The sequence below is a fragment of the Cibotium barometz genome, chromosome 7, assembly GCF_041138505.1.
Source record: "Cibotium barometz isolate CiBa-2024 chromosome 7, ASM4113850v1, whole genome shotgun sequence".
Taxonomy (NCBI): domain Eukaryota; kingdom Viridiplantae; phylum Streptophyta; class Polypodiopsida; order Cyatheales; family Cibotiaceae; genus Cibotium; species Cibotium barometz.
The window spans coordinates 8,628,646-8,647,067 of NC_141052.1; the positions used below are offsets into that span (position 1 = coordinate 8,628,646).

At 44.6% G+C, this 18,422-nt stretch overlaps 1 protein-coding gene across 6 annotated transcripts in view; it reads left to right on the forward strand.

The window, feature by feature from the left end:
• LOC147636654 (ribonuclease H2 subunit B) overlaps nucleotides 1–18,422 on the forward strand; it is a 122,557-nt gene that overhangs the window by 23,353 nt on the left and 80,782 nt on the right. For all 6 annotated transcript variants that reach the window (XR_015266185.1, XR_015266187.1, XR_015266188.1 and 3 more), the window contains exons 2-3: nucleotides 13,808–13,882; nucleotides 17,804–17,905. Coding sequence is in view for 2 of the 6 variants with exons in the window: in XM_086800120.1 (XP_086656246.1) it covers nucleotides 13,808–13,882; nucleotides 17,804–17,905 (177 nt within the window). In the remaining 4 variants the exon portion in view is untranslated. The remainder of the gene's footprint in view (nucleotides 1–13,807; nucleotides 13,883–17,803; nucleotides 17,906–18,422) is intronic.

Here is an 18,422-nt window from a genome sequence, read left to right on the forward strand (position 1 = left end):
ACAGATTTCAGATGACTGGGTGCAAACCAGTATCTTCTCCTTTGGATATTGGTGAGAAGCTTTCTTCACTTGATGCTTCTCCAGGGACTGATCAGGGACAGTATCGGGTTCTCGTCGGTTGTTTGGTATGGTTGACCTACTCCCGATTGGACATATGCTTCGCAGTCAGTTTATTGAGTTCCTTCTCATCCAAACCCCGTCAGCAGCATTGGCGGTGTGCTCTCAGAGTTCTTCGGTACTTACGTGGCACTCTGGATTTTGGCATCTTTTATGGCCAAGGACGCACTCTTGTTGGATGGTCTGACTCAGACTGGGCTGGAGATCCAGATACACAGCGTTCGACCACTGGTTGTGTTTTTTCACTTGGGTCTGGAGCCATTTCTTGGAGCAGTAAAAAGCAGCCTACTGTGGCACTTTCTTCTACCGAGGCGGAGTACCGTGCAGTTTGCTATGCTGCATGTGAGGCGATATGGTTGCGGAGATTATTGGAGGAGCTTGGCTGTCCTCCTACCGGATCTACTCTTCTTTGGTGTGACAATCAGAGTTGCATCGCCATCGCCAAGAACCCTGTGTTTCATGCTCGTACGAAACACATTGAGATTCAGTATCACTATGTTCGTGAACGGGTTCTTGCTGGAGATTTGCGTTTGGAGTATTGTCCTTCCGCGGAGAATGCTGCAGATTTGTTCACCAAGCCGGTTTCTCAGGCTTCCTTGGCTCCTCATCTTCGGATTCTCGGAGTTTGTTCAGCATCTGGTGCTGAGAGGGGGTGTTAGCACTTTCATCCCCAGTTTCTGCTCTGTATGGTGCCCATTTGGTCCCCTTTTGCATGGCCCTTGCTTGTGGGCTGGCCACCCCTTTTTTAGTATTTTTCTGGGATTTTTCCCAGCCATTCTGGCATTTTTCTAGGGAGCCATGTCCAACAGCTCCAGTCGGCCTGTTTCTATGCTCCAGTCGGCCAGCTCTTCCCCACTATAAATAGTGGGTGCTGGCCTCTCATTTTTCATAGAGTCTTGTACTTGTTTGCTCCCTCACTTATGAGACTATCACTGTCTCTTGCTTGGGACTGTTTTGGTTCAGTATATTCAGCATAGTTTGCTCCATATCTCTCTCTCTCTTGCACTCTCTGTTCAGCACATTCTAGTGCCACTTTGCTTCCGCTCTGTGCACTCTTTCAGCCTACACTCGACAGGCCAATAAAGACCGAAGGGATATGAAGTTTTCGGAAGGGGATTGGGTTTATCTTCGGATTATGAAGCAAAGGTTGAAACAGGTGGGCAAGCGATGTCCAAAGTTGTCTTTCAGGAGCTTCGGACCCTTTCCCTTCCAGAAGAAGATCAATGAGGTTTCCATGCAATTGAAGCTACCCCCGAGTTGGACCATGCACGATGTGTTTCACGTCAGTTGGTTAAAGCCATATGCAGGTCCGATCCCTTCAGAAGTTAAAGACGAGGTGGAACCAGATATTGTGGATGAAGGAGAAGTTATGGTTCCAGAACAGATCCTTTTGCACTGTTTCAAGCATAGCTCAGGCTGAAGACACAGACAGTTCCTCTCGAAGGTTCACGACCGAGGGACCCACGAAGCGGTATGGCTTGACAAAGAGTTTTTCGACGACTATCCGGCGTTATTGATGGATTATTTGGAGGCTATGCAGCTTCTGTCAAGTAAAGCAGAAGGGGATGTCACGTGCATCCCGCACTTGGATGCCACATAGACATATTTGTACAGAAGGTGCAGGACATGGGATGGTAAACTGGTCCCATGTGAGCCCAATTCGAGACGAGTCAACCAGGGTTCCATCCCAATCGTCCGAGGTCAGGTGTGCATTGTCTTGCACACGAGTCCAAGGTCAGGTGTGCATTGTCTTGCACATGAAACAGTGCTAGTCCACGCTGTGAGTCTCCCTTTGGAATGATGTCAGTGATCCTGTGTATCTGGTATGGTACTGGATGCCAGATCATTGTGTAGACAAGTTAGGGTTTGCATATAGGAAAAGGGCCAGCCCATAGGGCTACCCCAAGTACTTGTGTGGGCATGGGGCAGTGTAAAACCACCCCCATGAGGGCCTGGAAGGCCCTGGGTGTACCCACCAGCCATGGATAGGCCATGGAGGGCTGTAGGACAGCCCTAGGGACAGGCTAGGGGTAGCATACAGGTTGTCCAGCCTTTTTATGGCTGTAGGGCAAGTATGGGGCAGCCCATACAGGCTGCCCAGTCTCCAAACAGCAAGTTTACAGTGCCTAGGCCTATTAGAAACCATGCGCCTAGTGCCCAACCAACAAGGGAAAGCACGCGTAGCATTTTCTAGAATTTATTTAGCATTTAATGCTTAATATACAGTTGTGGGCTGAATTTATGCCAGCGGACTGGATTAGAGTTGGCCAAGTGCCTATTCTGGGTATTATAAATACCAAGGCCCCAAGTCACTTCCTTTATCTCATAATTCACCAAGAGCTAAGGCTAATCAAAGGGCCAAGGCAGCCAAGGATTTGCTAATGCAGAAGGGGTGAAAGATTGCAGGTCAAGGGCAGAGTTATCTCAGCCAAGAAAGGTCAAGTTTTATGTATTTTCTTTTCAGATTTGCATCATTCTAATAAAGCAAGTACACCATTCGTGGTGGGGGCCCTACAGAGGGTATTCGGGACCCAATACTGTGTCCGCTTCTCCCTCTCTCTCTCTCTCTCTCCCTCCCAGATGTTATCCATTAGGAGCTCCTAGTACCGTACTTTTCCTCACAGTTATTTCAGTTTCAGTTAGTTGTTTTTAGCTTTTCTTACACAGACATTGTATCAGATCCACCAATTGTTGTAACCTTTTTGGTCTCATAGGTCATTTTGGCCTTTTGAAGACGTTAATATATCATTTCATTTCATTTCATCTCTCTCTCTCTCTCTCTCTCTCTCTCTCTCTCTCTCTCTCTCGATTTTTCTGCACATCTACATTCAGTTTTGTGCGTTAATTTTGTCGCGACAAGTGTGTTGTTTTTTTGAGTATTGAAGTTACCGATCTCCCCCGAAGCTTCCCCATGTAACATTCATCTATGATTGCTCTAAAGCTCTCAAGCTCTCGAGTCTCGAGCCCTCCATCTCTGATCTCTCTAAAGCTCTCGAGTTCTCACCTTTGAAGATCTCTCTCTCTCTCTCTCTCTCTTTGTCTCCATAAACCATTGCCTAAGCGTAACTTTCACCCTCCTCTCCCTCTCTCTACTCCTCTCTCTTAAGCCGCTCCTCTCTTCATCAATCACAACGATGAGACATGAATGAAACTTTCCTATTGCATGCTATCCATGTCTCACAAGCCGTTGGAAAATCAAAATGCTATAAGTGGATGTGTAAATATTGTGACAAGTCTTATGTGAGCGGCCTCACTAGGCTTCGTGTCAAATCCCCACCGGATCTCCTCGTGGAACGCTCCTGGTACGAGACTCAAACCCTGCAAACAAACAAACAACATGGGGGTGCAGGCCTGACTCACCTCCCAACCATGACAGCCGTGGGTAAGCCCACAGTCTTGGCTGTCCCCACCGAGCCACGAGCTGAGCTAACTAGGTTGACGTACTGACCAATCTCCACCTCGCGACATTCCATACCGCCACGAAGCTATCCTCGCGGGCCTTGAGATTGCTGCCGGCCTCGGTTGCGTAAAGCAGGTGCACGTCTGCACTAGATCCAGGCTCCAGACCATAGAGCTCTCACAAATCACGTGAGACTCTATATCACTAATGACTAACCTTGGCCACCCTTTTATAGACTCTTGGCCGGTCATCGGGCGTCCACACTTGGGTCCCCGCCCTCCATACTTGGATGCTCGCTCGTTAGTCTATCCCTAACTCAGCTCGCCAATCAGCTTGCCTAGCTCCAAGCTTTCCCAAACCTCGAAGCTAGTCTTGTGTGCGTGTAGCACACGGTAGATACACACTGTGTACATCACATACTCCCCTTCCTCTAAGAGCTCACTCTTGAGCTTACTAAAAAGCTAGGGTAATCTCTTTGAAGAGTAGTCAATGTCTCCCATGTAGCGTCCTCCTCAACACGATCCTTCCACTTGATCTTGTATTCCGTGATAAGCGTATTACGCAATCTTCTTTCACGAAGTCCAAGAATCTTTTCAGGTTCGTGCGGAACAAATGTCATGTCCTCGACATCTATAATTTCTTGAGGAGTAACTAACTGGTTTGTTTCACCCAGTACTTCCTTAAGTCTACTGACATGAAATACAGGATGAACTTTCACATGAGAAGGCAAATTCAATTCATATGCAACTGAACCAATCCTTCGTGTAATACGAAATGGTCCACAGTATCTAGGGGATAATTGTAAAGTCTCGGAATCTTTCGGAACTCGCAAATACACTATCGTTCCTTCAGAGAACTCTTTGGGTGAACGATGTCTATTAGAATAAAATCTGTCTCGGTCTTGAGCACTTCTAATAGATTCCTTCGCAACTTGTAACATTTCTTGCATATCTTGCAAAAAATTACGTGCTGCATCATGCTGAAGTCTTGAGAATCCTACTGTAACAGGTGATCTAGGTTGAAAACCATACATAAGCATGAAAGGACTAAAACCTGTACTCGAATGCTTAGTACTGTTATATGCAAATTCTAACATAGGTAGATAATCCTCCCATGAACTTTGTCTTTTGGATACATATGCTCGAAGCATATGCTCCAAAATCTGATTCACTCTTTCAGTTTGGCCATCAGATTGAGGATGATTTGAGGAACTCAAATTCAAAGTTGTTTCCAACTTCTCAAAAACAAGTTTCCAAAAATCACTCGTAAACTCACTTACTATGTCCTGCGGTAATCCGTACAATCTAAACAATTGCTCGATAAACTGCGGTGCTAATTGCGTAGCTATAATAGTCTTCTGGGTCGGAAAAAATCTAGCCATTTTTGTTAAGCGATAGAATCGTGGCCTTGATGTGTTCTTGGCAATCCGGTAATAAAATCCATGGAAATACTTTCCCATTTATTTCCTGGGATTTGCAAAGGATGCAACAATCCAGCCTGTCTAAAGCGTTTAGCTTTATTTGCCTGACAAATTTGACACTTGAGAACATAATCTTCTACATATCCTTTCATCTTTGGCCAATAAAAAGTGTGTTTCACTAATGATAGCGTCTTGTGTACCCTAGGGTGTCCAGCAGAAGGGGCGTCGTGACACTCCTTAAGAATCTTGGACCTAATGTCCGGGATCTGTGGTACACAAATTTTGTCATTACGGAATAGTAAACCATTCCGAATCATCCACTGGCCTCCTGCAGCCTGAATGGTAGACTGCTCGGTCATTGAGTCTTGGTCAATCAATGAGCTTCCGTCCTGGATCTTCTGCCAAAATGGACCAAAATAACTATCAGTCTTGCAAAGCTCTCTCAATGACTGAAATAAGTCAGTAGAAATCTCGGTGAACGACAAAGTATTCACCTCTCTCATTCGACTAAGCGCATCTGCAACACTATTCATGGACCCTTTTCTATAACGAATCTCAAAATCAAAATCTTGCATTAACTTAGCCCAACGAGCTTTCCTTCCTCTCAAATCATCCGCATCACACACATACTTGATTGATTGATGATCAGTCAATACCACAAACTTGGAGCCATATAAATAATGTCTCCAAATCTTGAGAGCATGAATCACAGCATAAAGCTCCTTCTCAAGGGTTGGCCAACGAGATTGAGTGTCGTCTAGCTTTTTACTTTCAAAAGCAACTTGTCTACCATCTTGAAATAGAGCAGCCCCAATGGCATAGTTATTGGCATCAGTTTCAAGAACATAAGGCCGACTAGGATCGGGTAATGCTAAGATAGGTGCTTCCTTGACTTTATCTTCCAAGAGTCTGAAGGCCATATCCAAATCGTTATTCCAAGTGATGGCTGATTTGACTTACGTCCACGACCTTTCAATAAGTCGGTCATCGATAGTGTGAGCTGAGAGTACTCCCACACAGATTTCCGAAGAAAAACAACAAAACCGAGAAAAGAACGAAGTTGTTTCACTGTTTGTAGTATAGGCCAGTCGAGAACCTTCTGAACTCAGTCATTGTCAATGCTCAATCCATCTCTAGTGATCTTGTGTCCCAAGTAAATGATGTCTGTCATAAAAAACTCAGATTTACTTAACTTAGCATATAGTCGATTCTGTCTTAAAATAGATAAGACAATCGTGAGGTGTCTAACATGATCCTAAAGAGTACGACTATATATCAAAAAATCATCTAGGAACACCACCACAAATTTTCCCAAATGTTCACGAAAAAGATTGTTCATCATTTGCTGGAAAGTGGCTGGAGCATTGGTTAACTTAAAAGGTAATACGAGAAACTCGTAATGGTCATACCTAGTCGGAAAGACGGTTCTTTCGACATGCCTTTCATGAATGCGTATGTGGTGATAGCCAGTACGTAAATCTATCTTCGTGAAATATTTCGCTCTTGCTAACAGGTTAATCAGGTCATCTGATCTAAGGAGAGGATAACGGTTCTTAATTGTCAGCTTGCTCAATCTCTTATAATCTATACACATTCATAAGGTAATGTCCTTCTTTCTCCTAAGCAACACAGGTGCACCCCAAGGTGATTCACTTGGACGGATCTGGCCCTTCTTCAAATAATCTTCGAGTTGTTTAGCCAACTCATCTTCCTCAGCTTGGCTCATCTTGTAAGGTGGAATACTGACAGGATGGGCACCAGGGATCAAGTCAATACGATGATCTACTGCCCTTTCAGGTGGTAAACCCGATGGCAGTTCCTTAGAAAATACATCTTGAAACGAAGCAAGTATCTTCTGTAATTCTTTGCTTTCAAACACACTTAATTTATTGACATCCATGGAAGGGATAAGAAAGAAAGAAAGTGGAATCAATACACAATGGAAAGCGGTATACAAAGAAGAATCCATTATATTTTTAAAATCAACTGTATTTACAAGAGGTCCCTGAGAGGGATGAATACAATCCCCCTAAAATACTATACTGGGTGTTCCTATGCTGAAAAGAAAAAATATGACTAGACCAATCTATCTGGACTTGAAGAGTCTTAAACCACTCAATCCCTAATAACAAGTCTACATTTTCTAGGTGCATAACATAGCATTCCAGAGTATCTTTGTAGTCCTGAATCTGGATTGGAAGCATCTCCACCTTTCGATCCCATACTTGCCTTCCCGCAGGTAGGCATACCTCATAGGTATGATCGCTGGGTGTCGTATCAAGACTCAATTTCTGCACAAGTTTGTAGTTAACTGCTAGGGTCTAGAAGAATGTGAATTTTATGGCCATTCACTTCTCCATAAACTCAGAGAAGATCATGCAAGCCAAATACTTTAGAGTTGAACAGACAATCAGAACATGCACTAGGGCAAGAAAGTACAGTAACTGACGTACCTGTCAAAGACAATTGATTAGTTACCTTTGGCTTAGGTCCTGCGTTGGTCTTTGCACCCTTTTGCTTCGGGCACTCGTTACGCATGTGTCCTTTTTCTTCGTCGCAGATAAAACAACGTCCCTCTTTCTTGAGCTTCAAAGCTTTAAGGAGTCGTTTCTTCTTCGCTAGTGTCGAACTTGAATTCTTCGAAGGTTGGTCCGAAGACTTTCCTTCATTCGTGTTAGCCATAGGTGCAGAGAACTTTCTTTTATGCTTGTTCTCTTGCTCGGTAACGAGTTTCGACTTGGAAGACACCATTGTATAGATACGAGCTGAATGAATGGCCTCGTCCAATGTTTTTTATTTGTTATTTTTAACTTGTAAACGGTATGAGGTTGGTAAACCAGCTACGAAGAACCCCAAAAGAGTAGTGGGATCCATCTTTGTAGCTTTCATTTGCAAGTCCCTTAACTTCTGGAGGTAGACCTCATAAGTGAGGTGCTGCGAGGTCATGGTCAAAGCTGTAAACCGGGCAACACCATCATAATCATCCTCTTTCTTGAGGAATTCTTTCTTGAAGACATCTTCGAATTGTGCCCAAGTTGTTGGCTTAGGGTTGAGTTCCTTCCACCAAAGCAAAGCTTTGCCTGAGAGGAAACCTGCTGCTAACTGGATCTTTTTTCCATCATCATATGGATGAAACTGAAAATGGACCTGCCACTTATGTAGCCATGTGTCCACGATCTCCTTGGTACGCTGCTTTTGCTCGCCCTCGAACGGTTCCGGAGTAATATTGGGGCCTAAAGGAGAGGCCAAGGTATCCATACCCGAAAGAGTAGAGAGAGTAGTGGTCAAGAGAGAGATGGAGTTCTGCAAAGCTTGCATCTGGGCGGCGATTTGTGCCTGACGTTCCGAAGAAGAAGCTTCGAGAGCAACTTTGAACTCTTCGAAATCTGATTTTGACACATAATCGTCAAAAAGATTGGCATCGGTATCTTTCGTAGCCGGCAAGCCTTCGCGTTCGACAAGGGGCTCCAACTTCGATTCTTGGGTCGACAGCGTGAAGAGGGCAAGTGGAGAGAAAATTCGATCTTTGCACAATAAAAGTGCGAGGGAACTTGAGAGCTTGAAAACTTGAGAGATGTGTGGTAAGAAGCCCACTTAAGGGGTTTATATAACTGTCCCCAAAAGCTACTTGAGCTTTTGCTTTTGTGTTTATATATATATATATATATATATTCTGCTTTCTAAAAAAAAAACACCTTTAAACCTTAGATGGGTCTTTAAACTCTTAAAAAAAAAAAGTTTAATCCATTAAAAATAAAACGAAAGCAAGCGCGTGTTTTGTTTTTTTTTTAAAACAAAAGCTCAATTCGGCGCTTGAATGCTTTTACGTTTTTTTTTTGGGTGCCCATCTGAATTTAGTGCCGTCGGATGCTTGCGTGGCCTGAAATCTTTGCTGCCTACGCACGTGTGCTTTCCCGTCGGCGCATAGACGTGGCTGCCGGCGCATAGGTGTGGTCGCCTGCGCACAGCGGCTTGCGTAGGCCTGTCGGCCTGCCAGCCTGCGCACAGGTGATGCTAGCCTGTATGGTTGCGCCCACATCAGTCGGCAGCACCCAACTGCACCCGGCCAGCAGCACCCGGCCAGCATCCGATTGTGCATACACAGCCAGCAAACTTCTCTCTCTTCCTCTCTCTCGTTCAACAAAAAGCGAACATGCTTTTTTCTTTTTTCTCTCTCAATAGTTCATGCGACTGAATCTTCAGCCTTCTTATTGCAAAGCAAACAACCCCTACCATCTACCTACACCCTCATCACGGGTTTCTTTGATGAAAAAGCACATACTAACTGAAAAACAGCAATATGCACATAAAAAACCGCAAGCTTCTCGAACTCATACCTTTTCTTCGACCTCATCTTCTCTACCTACCGACTTGCTGGTTCACGAGGCATGCTTTGATATCACTGTCAAATCCCCACCAGATCTCCTCGTGGAACGCTCCTGGTACGAGACTCGAAACCTGCAAACAAACAAACAAACAACATGGGGGTGCAGGCCTGACTCACCTCGCAACCATGACAGCCGTGGGCAAGCCCACAGTCTTGGCTGTCCCCACCGAGCCACGAGCTGAGCTAACTAGGTTGACGTACCGACCAATCTCCACCTCGCGACGTTCCATACCGCCACGAAGCTACCCTCGCGGGCCTCGAGATTGCTGCCGGCCTCGGCTGTGTAAAGCAGGTGCACGTCTGCACTAGATCCAGGCTCCAGACCATAGAGCTCTCACAAATCACGCGAGCCCGGAGTAAATGGATTCGTATGAGAGATAGCCGAGTGACGCAAAGGACATGCAAAAATTGTGCTTGCACGAGGATTCTTGGGCCGAGGTGCGGAGCATTGGCATTATCATAACCCCCTTCTATAGGGTTTTGCACATGACCGACATGGAGGGCTCTACCGTTGGCCTCTTGGTCCACTTCATGTGAGAGGCCATTCTTGAGTTGCGTGCTTGTTCTTCGTTCAATGAGGACAAGCACAAAGATCTTTTGGGCATTGTGGATAGGAGATGAAGGTGGATGCGACGACCTATCCATGGTCTTGCTACCTTGCTACATCCGGTCTACAAATCACCCCCCCTCTTCATTGACATTGAATTGCTAGAGGATCGTGATGTCGGCTTGCTTAAGGCATTGCTAGAGGAGTTCCATGGGAAATTCCTGGAGGAGCTCACTAGCTACGACTAGAGGGGGGGATTTGCACTTGCATCACCGCATACTTGGAGAGGGTAGTATCTTGTGAAGCCTCTTTTTTGGTGGGAGACATTTAGCTACACGCTCAGCCGCCTCCAAAAGGTGGCTTTGAGACTCTTGGCTCAAGATTGCACTTTGGGTGCATGTGAGAGGAATTGGAGCACCTATTCTCTCAAACACATGAAGCTCTGCAATCGCTTGAGCACACGACGATTAGAGCGGCTAGTGTATTGCTGCACTAACTTGCACATGTTGCGTGCCATGCACAAGATGGACTTGGCTAGACAGGTACAAGTTACAACTATACTTATAGACTATAATGTAAGCCCAACGGGGCGTGCAGTGACAGACTCAACCATGTGTCCAAGAGATAAAAATATAGAGAGAGAGGGGAGAGAGAGAAGGGAATAGGGATCCTGCATAGTACACCACATTGAGTGGGGAACATGTCGTGCCCCCTTTCAAGAATTTATTCAAGAACAATACGGGGACATGTTGGCTAGGATCAATACAATCAATGAATACAAAACAAACAGATATGCCAATGAAGGATATCCAAGTCGATGTCGAGCCACGAGATCTCTGATGCCGAGCACACCACGAGGATGACCCACAAGTATCTCTCACCGGGCTAGTACCAAATCTAATATCCAAATCCAAATCCAAATCCAATGAATCCAAGTCCAATGAATCCAAATTCAAATCCAAATCCAAGTTCAAGTCCAAGTCCAAGTCCAGATCCAAGTCCAAGTCCAAGTCCAAGTCCAAGTCCAATTCCAAATCCAAGTCCAAGTCCAAGTCCATGTGTAAGTTCCATGCTTCATGCCCAAGCTATATATCCAAGTTCCATGCTTTATGCCCAAGCTATATATCCAAGTTCCATGTTCATGTCCAACACTTGCTCATCCCATGAGTAATCTCCACAACTCCTATAGCCTTGTCCATGAAGAAAACCATGGAAATGCTCTTTCTCGCAAGAAAATTGATATAAAACCAGTTTTAATGATTTTCGGGTGATAAAAACCTCCAAAAAGCAATTTTTGGGGTTTTGGAGCAATTTTAGGGTTTTTGAAATTTCAGTCCGTATAGTTCCGTACGGCTGTACGGATCCGTACAATTGTGCAGAAAGATGATGATGTGGCGCTACAGTCGATGAAGGTGCTTTGAGTCGGCGAGCAGCGATGAAAAATTCCATATGATGGAGAAGAGGATCTCCTTGCTTCAACGAAGATGGCAACGCGATGAAGAGGTTCTTCTTCAACTTGATGCTCAAGAGAGGCTCATGCTTCTTTTATACTTGGGGAAGCCTTGCTTTTTGCCAAAATGCTTTCATGCTTTTGCTTTGCCTTTTCATACTTTGCTTTTCTCTTTTTGCCTTTGTTGTTGCTCTTTTTACTTTTATTAATAAAATATTACTCAACTTTTGGTGCTTTGCTTTTCTAGCTTGAAGGCCTTGCTTTTTCGCCTTAGAGCTGCTTTTTGAGAAAGCGTCTTTCAGCTTTTTGGTCCGGCTCAGTCTCCTCTTTCCAATCATAGTAGTTAGGGGGTTGTTTGAAACGGGTTTCCTAAAAGTTTCAAACGCGTTTCAAACAAGTTTCGTAAAATCATTCCGAAGTTTCCTACAAGTTTCCTATCTACATGTTTTTGCATATACAAATTTCAAATATATATTGTATAAAATATGTCAAAATATTACTAAATGCATAGAATACATGGAAACATCAATTTGAAGCCTATAGTCTATAGTTTTTGAATCACAAATAACAAAAAGCATATAATCATCCATCATCAATGCCAAACCATACATGACACTACATAGGTTAAAACTTATAAGTTTGAAGTGTTCATGTCACATCATACATGAATCATGATGAATCAATAGTCATGGCCCAATGCCCATAAACAATACATAATAAATCATGATAAGCCACATGGCTCATGGACAATGGCTCAGGCTCTCGACTCTCAACCTAGCTAGTAGCTAGTCTTGCAAGTTCTCAATCTCCATGTCCTCATCATCGTCAGACTCAGACTCACTGTGAGATTTTGAATTAGATGTGGAGGAAGACTCAACTGCTGCACTTGCCTCACCTGGCTGCATTGGAAGGAGCACCTGCTGTTGTAGATGAATGTGCACGACTAACACGTGCAGGTGTTGTGATCTCCTCATATAGCATGGCATAAATGTCATGCTTCTCTCGAGGAATCTTTGGGACTTCTTTCACTTTTCAATGTCGATTTTATCGACATTGACTTGGCGAGGCTTGATGGGATTGCCTACTTGCTCAATTAGGCGGAGGTTGCAACAACAAAATACCAACCGCTCTAATTGAACAGTGGACAACCGATTCCTCTTCTTTGTATGGAAGAGGGCCAAAGTGCTCCAATTCCTTTCGCAAGGACCCGAGCTACAATCCTGTGATAGGACTCGAATGGCGAGAGATTTTTGTCATAATTCATGTAACAAAAGAAGTTGAAGTCCTTGTTAGTAATAACTTATACGTATACTACAAGTGGATTCTTATGCAAGATTCAAGAACGGAGAGTCAAGACTCACCAAGTGGGGTGCTGATGCCATATTTCTCCCACCATGACACTGGCTGTAGCTGTGTCTCCCGTATTTTGGCGGTCACTGAACCAAATTTAAAGCTACCATTTCGGAAAATAAGTAGCTCATCCTCTAGCTATCTTAGCAGGTCCACATCCCCTCCTGTGTATCTCTGGATGTACTGCTACCATCCATCCTCAAGCTCCTCATTATTGTATTGCTCCTCATTTCTCCAAAGAGGATGCAATATGTGAGCAACTACATGGATTGGTCTATGAAACCAATCCCATTGTGTGTGTCGCACGGCTCGGATGTCCTGAATCCTAAAAAAACAGCCATGAAATGTATACAGTATAATGTCATAAACCTGATATGATACAAGATTGAAGAATCAAAGAGACTAAGAGACTAAGAGTGCATGCATAATGCAGCATACCTCTCTGCTAATAAGACAATGCAGTGGTTCAAAGCTTCACCAATTCTATCCATGAACTCGTACAGGAGTCCTAGAGTGCTGCCCTCCATGTCCGTGATGCAAAGAACACTATAAATAGGCTGAATGGCCTTTATGAGAGCGTTAGCCTCTTGCCACTAAGTGGTATATAACAGTTCACAGTGTGCTTCTTCCTTGATTCATCTCCAAGCCTTGACTCAGCCTTAGCTGTATGTGTCTTTCCTCAAGCCCACCATAGAATTGTCACTGTTGTCTTTTTATCTCATGCTTGACTGAATCCCCACTTGTTGAGTGGCCTGTTTGTTAAACCTCCCTTTTGAGCCTTCACCTTTAATTGCATTCTTTTGGTCTCTCTTGGGCATTTCTTGTTGAGTTGGCCACCTCACCCATTGGCAATTTGGTTTAGTTCTCTAGACTCCCCTATTTTTGTCTATATCCGTAAATACATGTGATATAACAATTGTAGTAGATTGTGCCTCTGATTGTGAAGATAGGGCAGGCCATATTTTGGTAAAGAATAGCATGCTTGGTTATTAATGCAAATTTAAGATTACATGGGATCAGATATTTGACCAAGACACTACTTTTAAGGAGCCTTGCATATTTGAGGTTTATTATGGGATCACACTTTTGCATTGTATGTGTGTGCACTTAATTCATTTTTTTAAAATACTTTGTAGTGCCATCTCAAGGGATGCGTGAACATGGTGTAGATACTCAAGGGTGTTTGCTTCATTTACAAAATCCAAAGACAGGTACATCATGCAAGTGATTAGTTTTTATATGCTTTTGGTACTTTTTTTAAACCATTTTACAACAGGAAATCTGCTTATTTGAATGCTATTTTTGTTTCATTTGAACAAGGCATGTGATGACCTAGGATATTACTAGTCCTATTTGTCATATTTTGGCCTTAAGTTGAGATGATCTCTCTCTCTCTCTCTCTCTCTCTCTCTCTCTCTCTCTCAGTGATGATCTCACACCACTGCAAGTAGAGCAACAGAAACTCGGAATGGTATAAATTATGGAGGCAAGTGTGAAGTCTTTCCCAAAATCTGCCCTAAACACAGCTGAAAACCAAGGTTAGTCCTAAACCAAATCATGAGGTAGCAGGCTAGCTCACCTCCCAACTGCGATCGGTATCTACCGATCTCACTGGAGCCAAGGCTAGAGCTTCTTGCATTATCCCATAGGCCCGTGTCTAACTCCGGTGTCCCACTGTAGCTTCCAGAGGGCCCGGGGGTTTCGCAAAACACTTGACTATTAATGCAATTAAACACTAAAGTTGGCCACAACCTTAAACATATGCCACTTAATCCACATAACTGTAAAAGAGAGATGTGCACTACTGACACCGCATAGAGGCCGGAATGGGCGAACCCCCTTTGGAGTATTTTATTACCCAAGGAGAAAATATCATGTACAAGCTTTGAGGGCCTTACTCTCCCCACGGGAGATGTTGGATTATTCATATACAAGTGCCATAACACAATCCAACACGAGGCAACCATAAAATTCAGCCAATACACAGGCTGTAGAAATGCCGAGCCAACAATATAATCCATATACCTCCTTGTGGGTACTGATCCTTCCCCAAAAACCACGAGTCTTCATGCAATAGGGCTGCTACAACTCTCCATTCAGCCGGTACAACAAGTACATCAACAGATATAGGGGTTGGTGCAGCTGGTACAGTGGTTGGTACAACAGTTACATGGACTGGTGCAGTTGGTATAGGGGCAGGTACAACAAGTACAATGGCTTCAGTATTTCTTCGCAATGGAAGCCTTCAAAGGAGTCCCCAACAGTCAGTATACTTCATGGGCAGCCTGAGAGAGAGAGAGAGAGAGAGAGAGAGAGAGAGAGAGAGAGAGGTGTATGAATGTCTACTAGAGGCCGAACTCGATCTATGAGACAAATCAATGTACAACTGTCATGGTCTTTTGGATGTCCAGAAAAAAAAAGGACAAAATGAACATGAAATAAAGTATGAAAGTACTGAGCTAGTGGGGGGCTGTGATGGATGGAGCACTACTGCTAGAGGCTCAGTATGCAACCTATATGCGTAGGGTATACAAGAATGCAATGCACATCTGTCTAGCTCCAACCCGTACCATAATGGGGGTGTAATATGTGAGAGAGAGAGAGAGAGAGAGAGAGAGAGAGAGAGAGAGAGAGAGAGAGAGAGACTAGTTTGTAGCAATAGACCTCCCTAAATGAAGAGAGAGGGCTACAATTTATAGATTTGGGGCTCCCATGAGTAAATATTGGAAAGTGAAGGCCATAATGACAAGTGGAGAGCCACACAATAGCTGAAGTGACAAGTGTGGGGCCGCGTGTCTCACTTTGATCCACTTTCTTGCCACATGTCCCAATCTAAGAGATGGGTCTCCCCATAATCTTTGCCTTTAAAAATATCCCAGCCGGTAGCCTATTTGTTGTAGGTACTTTGGCAACTCTTGGTATTTGCTCAATTCCAAACATGATGATGCGAACATAATTTCCATTGGAGTCGGGCTAAAAATAGTAACCCTCCTAGATTTTAGGAGTGTGATCCTTCGTATTCCAGGATAATCTCCCATTCTGAGAGCTTGTACTTTCCAAATATTTACACGTCTTGGAGTCCACTAGGTCTCTTTTATACTAGGAAATGTCCATGTCGGTGACATCCTCCCTAGCTTCTTAAAAGATGTCCACAACTTTAAGCTTCAAGCCATATATGCAAGATATACTCATGTCCCATCAAGCAAGCGAGATGAGACAGCCTCAAATTTTTTTTTTTGGAAAGAATCCATGCTCCAAATACATGGGCGAGACTAAGGAAGTCTCCAAAATACCAATATTATGCACAAAGCATATGCTCCAAAACCTGATTCACCCTCTTTGCTTGCCCATCAGACTGAGGATGATTAGGGGAACTCATACTCAACGTAGTCTCCAATCTAGAATCTAGCTACAAGAAATGTCGAGAAAATTTTGAGTCCCTATCACTTACTATATCAAAAGGCAGTCCATACAACTTGAAAATCTGCTCAACAAACTGTTGCGGCAATTCAGTTGCCTTCAGTGTCACTTTTGTAGGTAAAAATCGTGCCATGTTTGTCAATGTCTACCACCACCCAAATAACATCATGCCCTTTGCTAGTCCTTGGCAAACCTACAACAGCCTTTGATTTAAAAATCACCTCCCAAGTACCATGCATCTGCACTGGGGAGACTTTGTTGCACCTAGATTTGAAAAGCTGTATAGTTGCGGCCCTTGTTAGGGGTGTAGATGTTGAGGAGGCCAACACGGTCCTCAAAAGTAAGTCACCCACTATGCCTTGTTTGGGACAGTGAGTGCGTAGTGGAGTGGGGCACAAAAGCCGCACGTCTTTCTAGCTGTGTGACAGCTTCTGAGGGTACATTGCCCTAGAGTGAACCCTGTGTATTGGACAACCTGCTTGTAGATGGTGGCGGTCATTCCGGGCGTAGACATTACGTCCCCATGCCAATTGGAATACGGTCCTCTAAATCTGAGCATGGACCAAAGTCCCTAGCCTTCAAGATCCATCCTACTGGCCTTGGGTGAGGACATAAGTCCCCTACCATGAGGTGCCAATCCACATGACCCTTGGTGTAGATGTAAGTCCCCTGCATGAGGTGTACATGTCTACACTATGGAGCCTGTCCAGAAGCATAGAGTGCCCAAATAGTGTCTGGTATCCACGATGTGCCCACGAGGGCGACTTGCCAGAGGCGGCAGAACAAGGTCATGGCTTTTAGGGAGGCCAATGAAGGGAAAGGAGCTGGAGGTCTGTTTAGAACATTTGCAATTGAGGGCGGCCTTGGTTGGGGAAGATGGAACGACAGCCATGGAGTCCTTCGAAAAAGAGGTAAGACCAGAAAATGCTTGCAGTTGCCTCTTGAAAGTATCATTGTGAAGCTAGAGAGAGTGTGGGAAGAGATGGGCAAGTGAGAAAGAGGAAAGGTAGGGGTGCTGAATGGAGCATGAGGAAAAACACAAGAACATAAGAAAGAAAAGAGAAGAAACAAGGGCGTGGATGGCAGGAACGCTGCAAAGACTGAAAAAGGGGGGTGCAGGGGCTTGCTTTGATCAGGACAGAAGGCGGAGGAGAGGTGAGGGACAATCAAAGGGTGCCTCTTCCTTCCCACTCCTTCCATGCTCCTTGGCCTCACCCTTCAGCCTGTTCAACTTTCTTTTTGGCACCTGCCTTATTCACACTTCAAACGTGCCCGGCCCCCCTCTCCCCCCCTCCCTCCCTCCCGCGGCGGCCTGTGCACCTTCTTTTTTTCTCTCTCTCATGTCTTTTCAAGGGCACCATGGCCAGCTCATCTGGACGCAACTGCCCCCTCATTGAAGTGCACCACACTCGCTCATTGTGATTAATGACTGGTAGGTCTTTGTTTGAATTAATGTCTCACTCTCATGTATGTGGACTCTTAGCTGCAGATTAAACTTGACAACTACCTGATCTGTCAGTATTTGGTTATGAGAACATAATTGTCTCGCTTTCGCATTCATTATGAACATGTGTAGAGATGTATCCAATGTGTTTCTCAAGGCAAGTGTTTAGATTAACAGTGTCTAAGTGGAGACTGGGATTAGTCAGTAAGGCAGAACGACTCATGTCATTGGCTCAATGGAACTTTAATGAGGTTTTCTTTCTTTTCAGGTTCAAAGTCATGCTACATGATGATAGATGAAACTCTTCAAGAAATACATTGGTTCAAGGAGCAATTCAGTTCCTGGTTTATCGGCAATCATGTATTGGAAGGTGCCTTTCTCCATCCCCCAACATGATGCAAGAGTGTGAGTATTGACTTGCGTTTATTTCTCATTCAGAATCATAGTGAGAATATCAAACTTCTTGGTAGGAGGGCACTGGCGACTGATACTTGACACTGAAATTAAGATGTTTGAGGTAGAAGATCATCAGGAGCATTGCAGCATGGCACATTTGGCGGGCATGGTGGAGAGGAGCCATTGACAACGCCCCCCCCCCCCCCCCCCCAAATCTGTGCCATATGGACAGATAGATATCATTCATACCCTCGGCGGCTAGTGGGGGAACCGTCGGGGAGATCAAGAGGCCTTCCTAGGCAGTTGGCATCAAGGCCCCTTCCTCTCGGAGGACAGTGCCGGTGATTGTACTTGGCACAACAGGCCACTGTCCCCCCTCCCTCCCTCCCCCCGCGCTGTGCCTGGACCCCCTCTTCCCCCTTTTCCCCTTTTGTAAAAGGTAGTTTTTTCCGAGAGCGGCCAGCCATGGAGGGGACTACCCTCACCAGTAT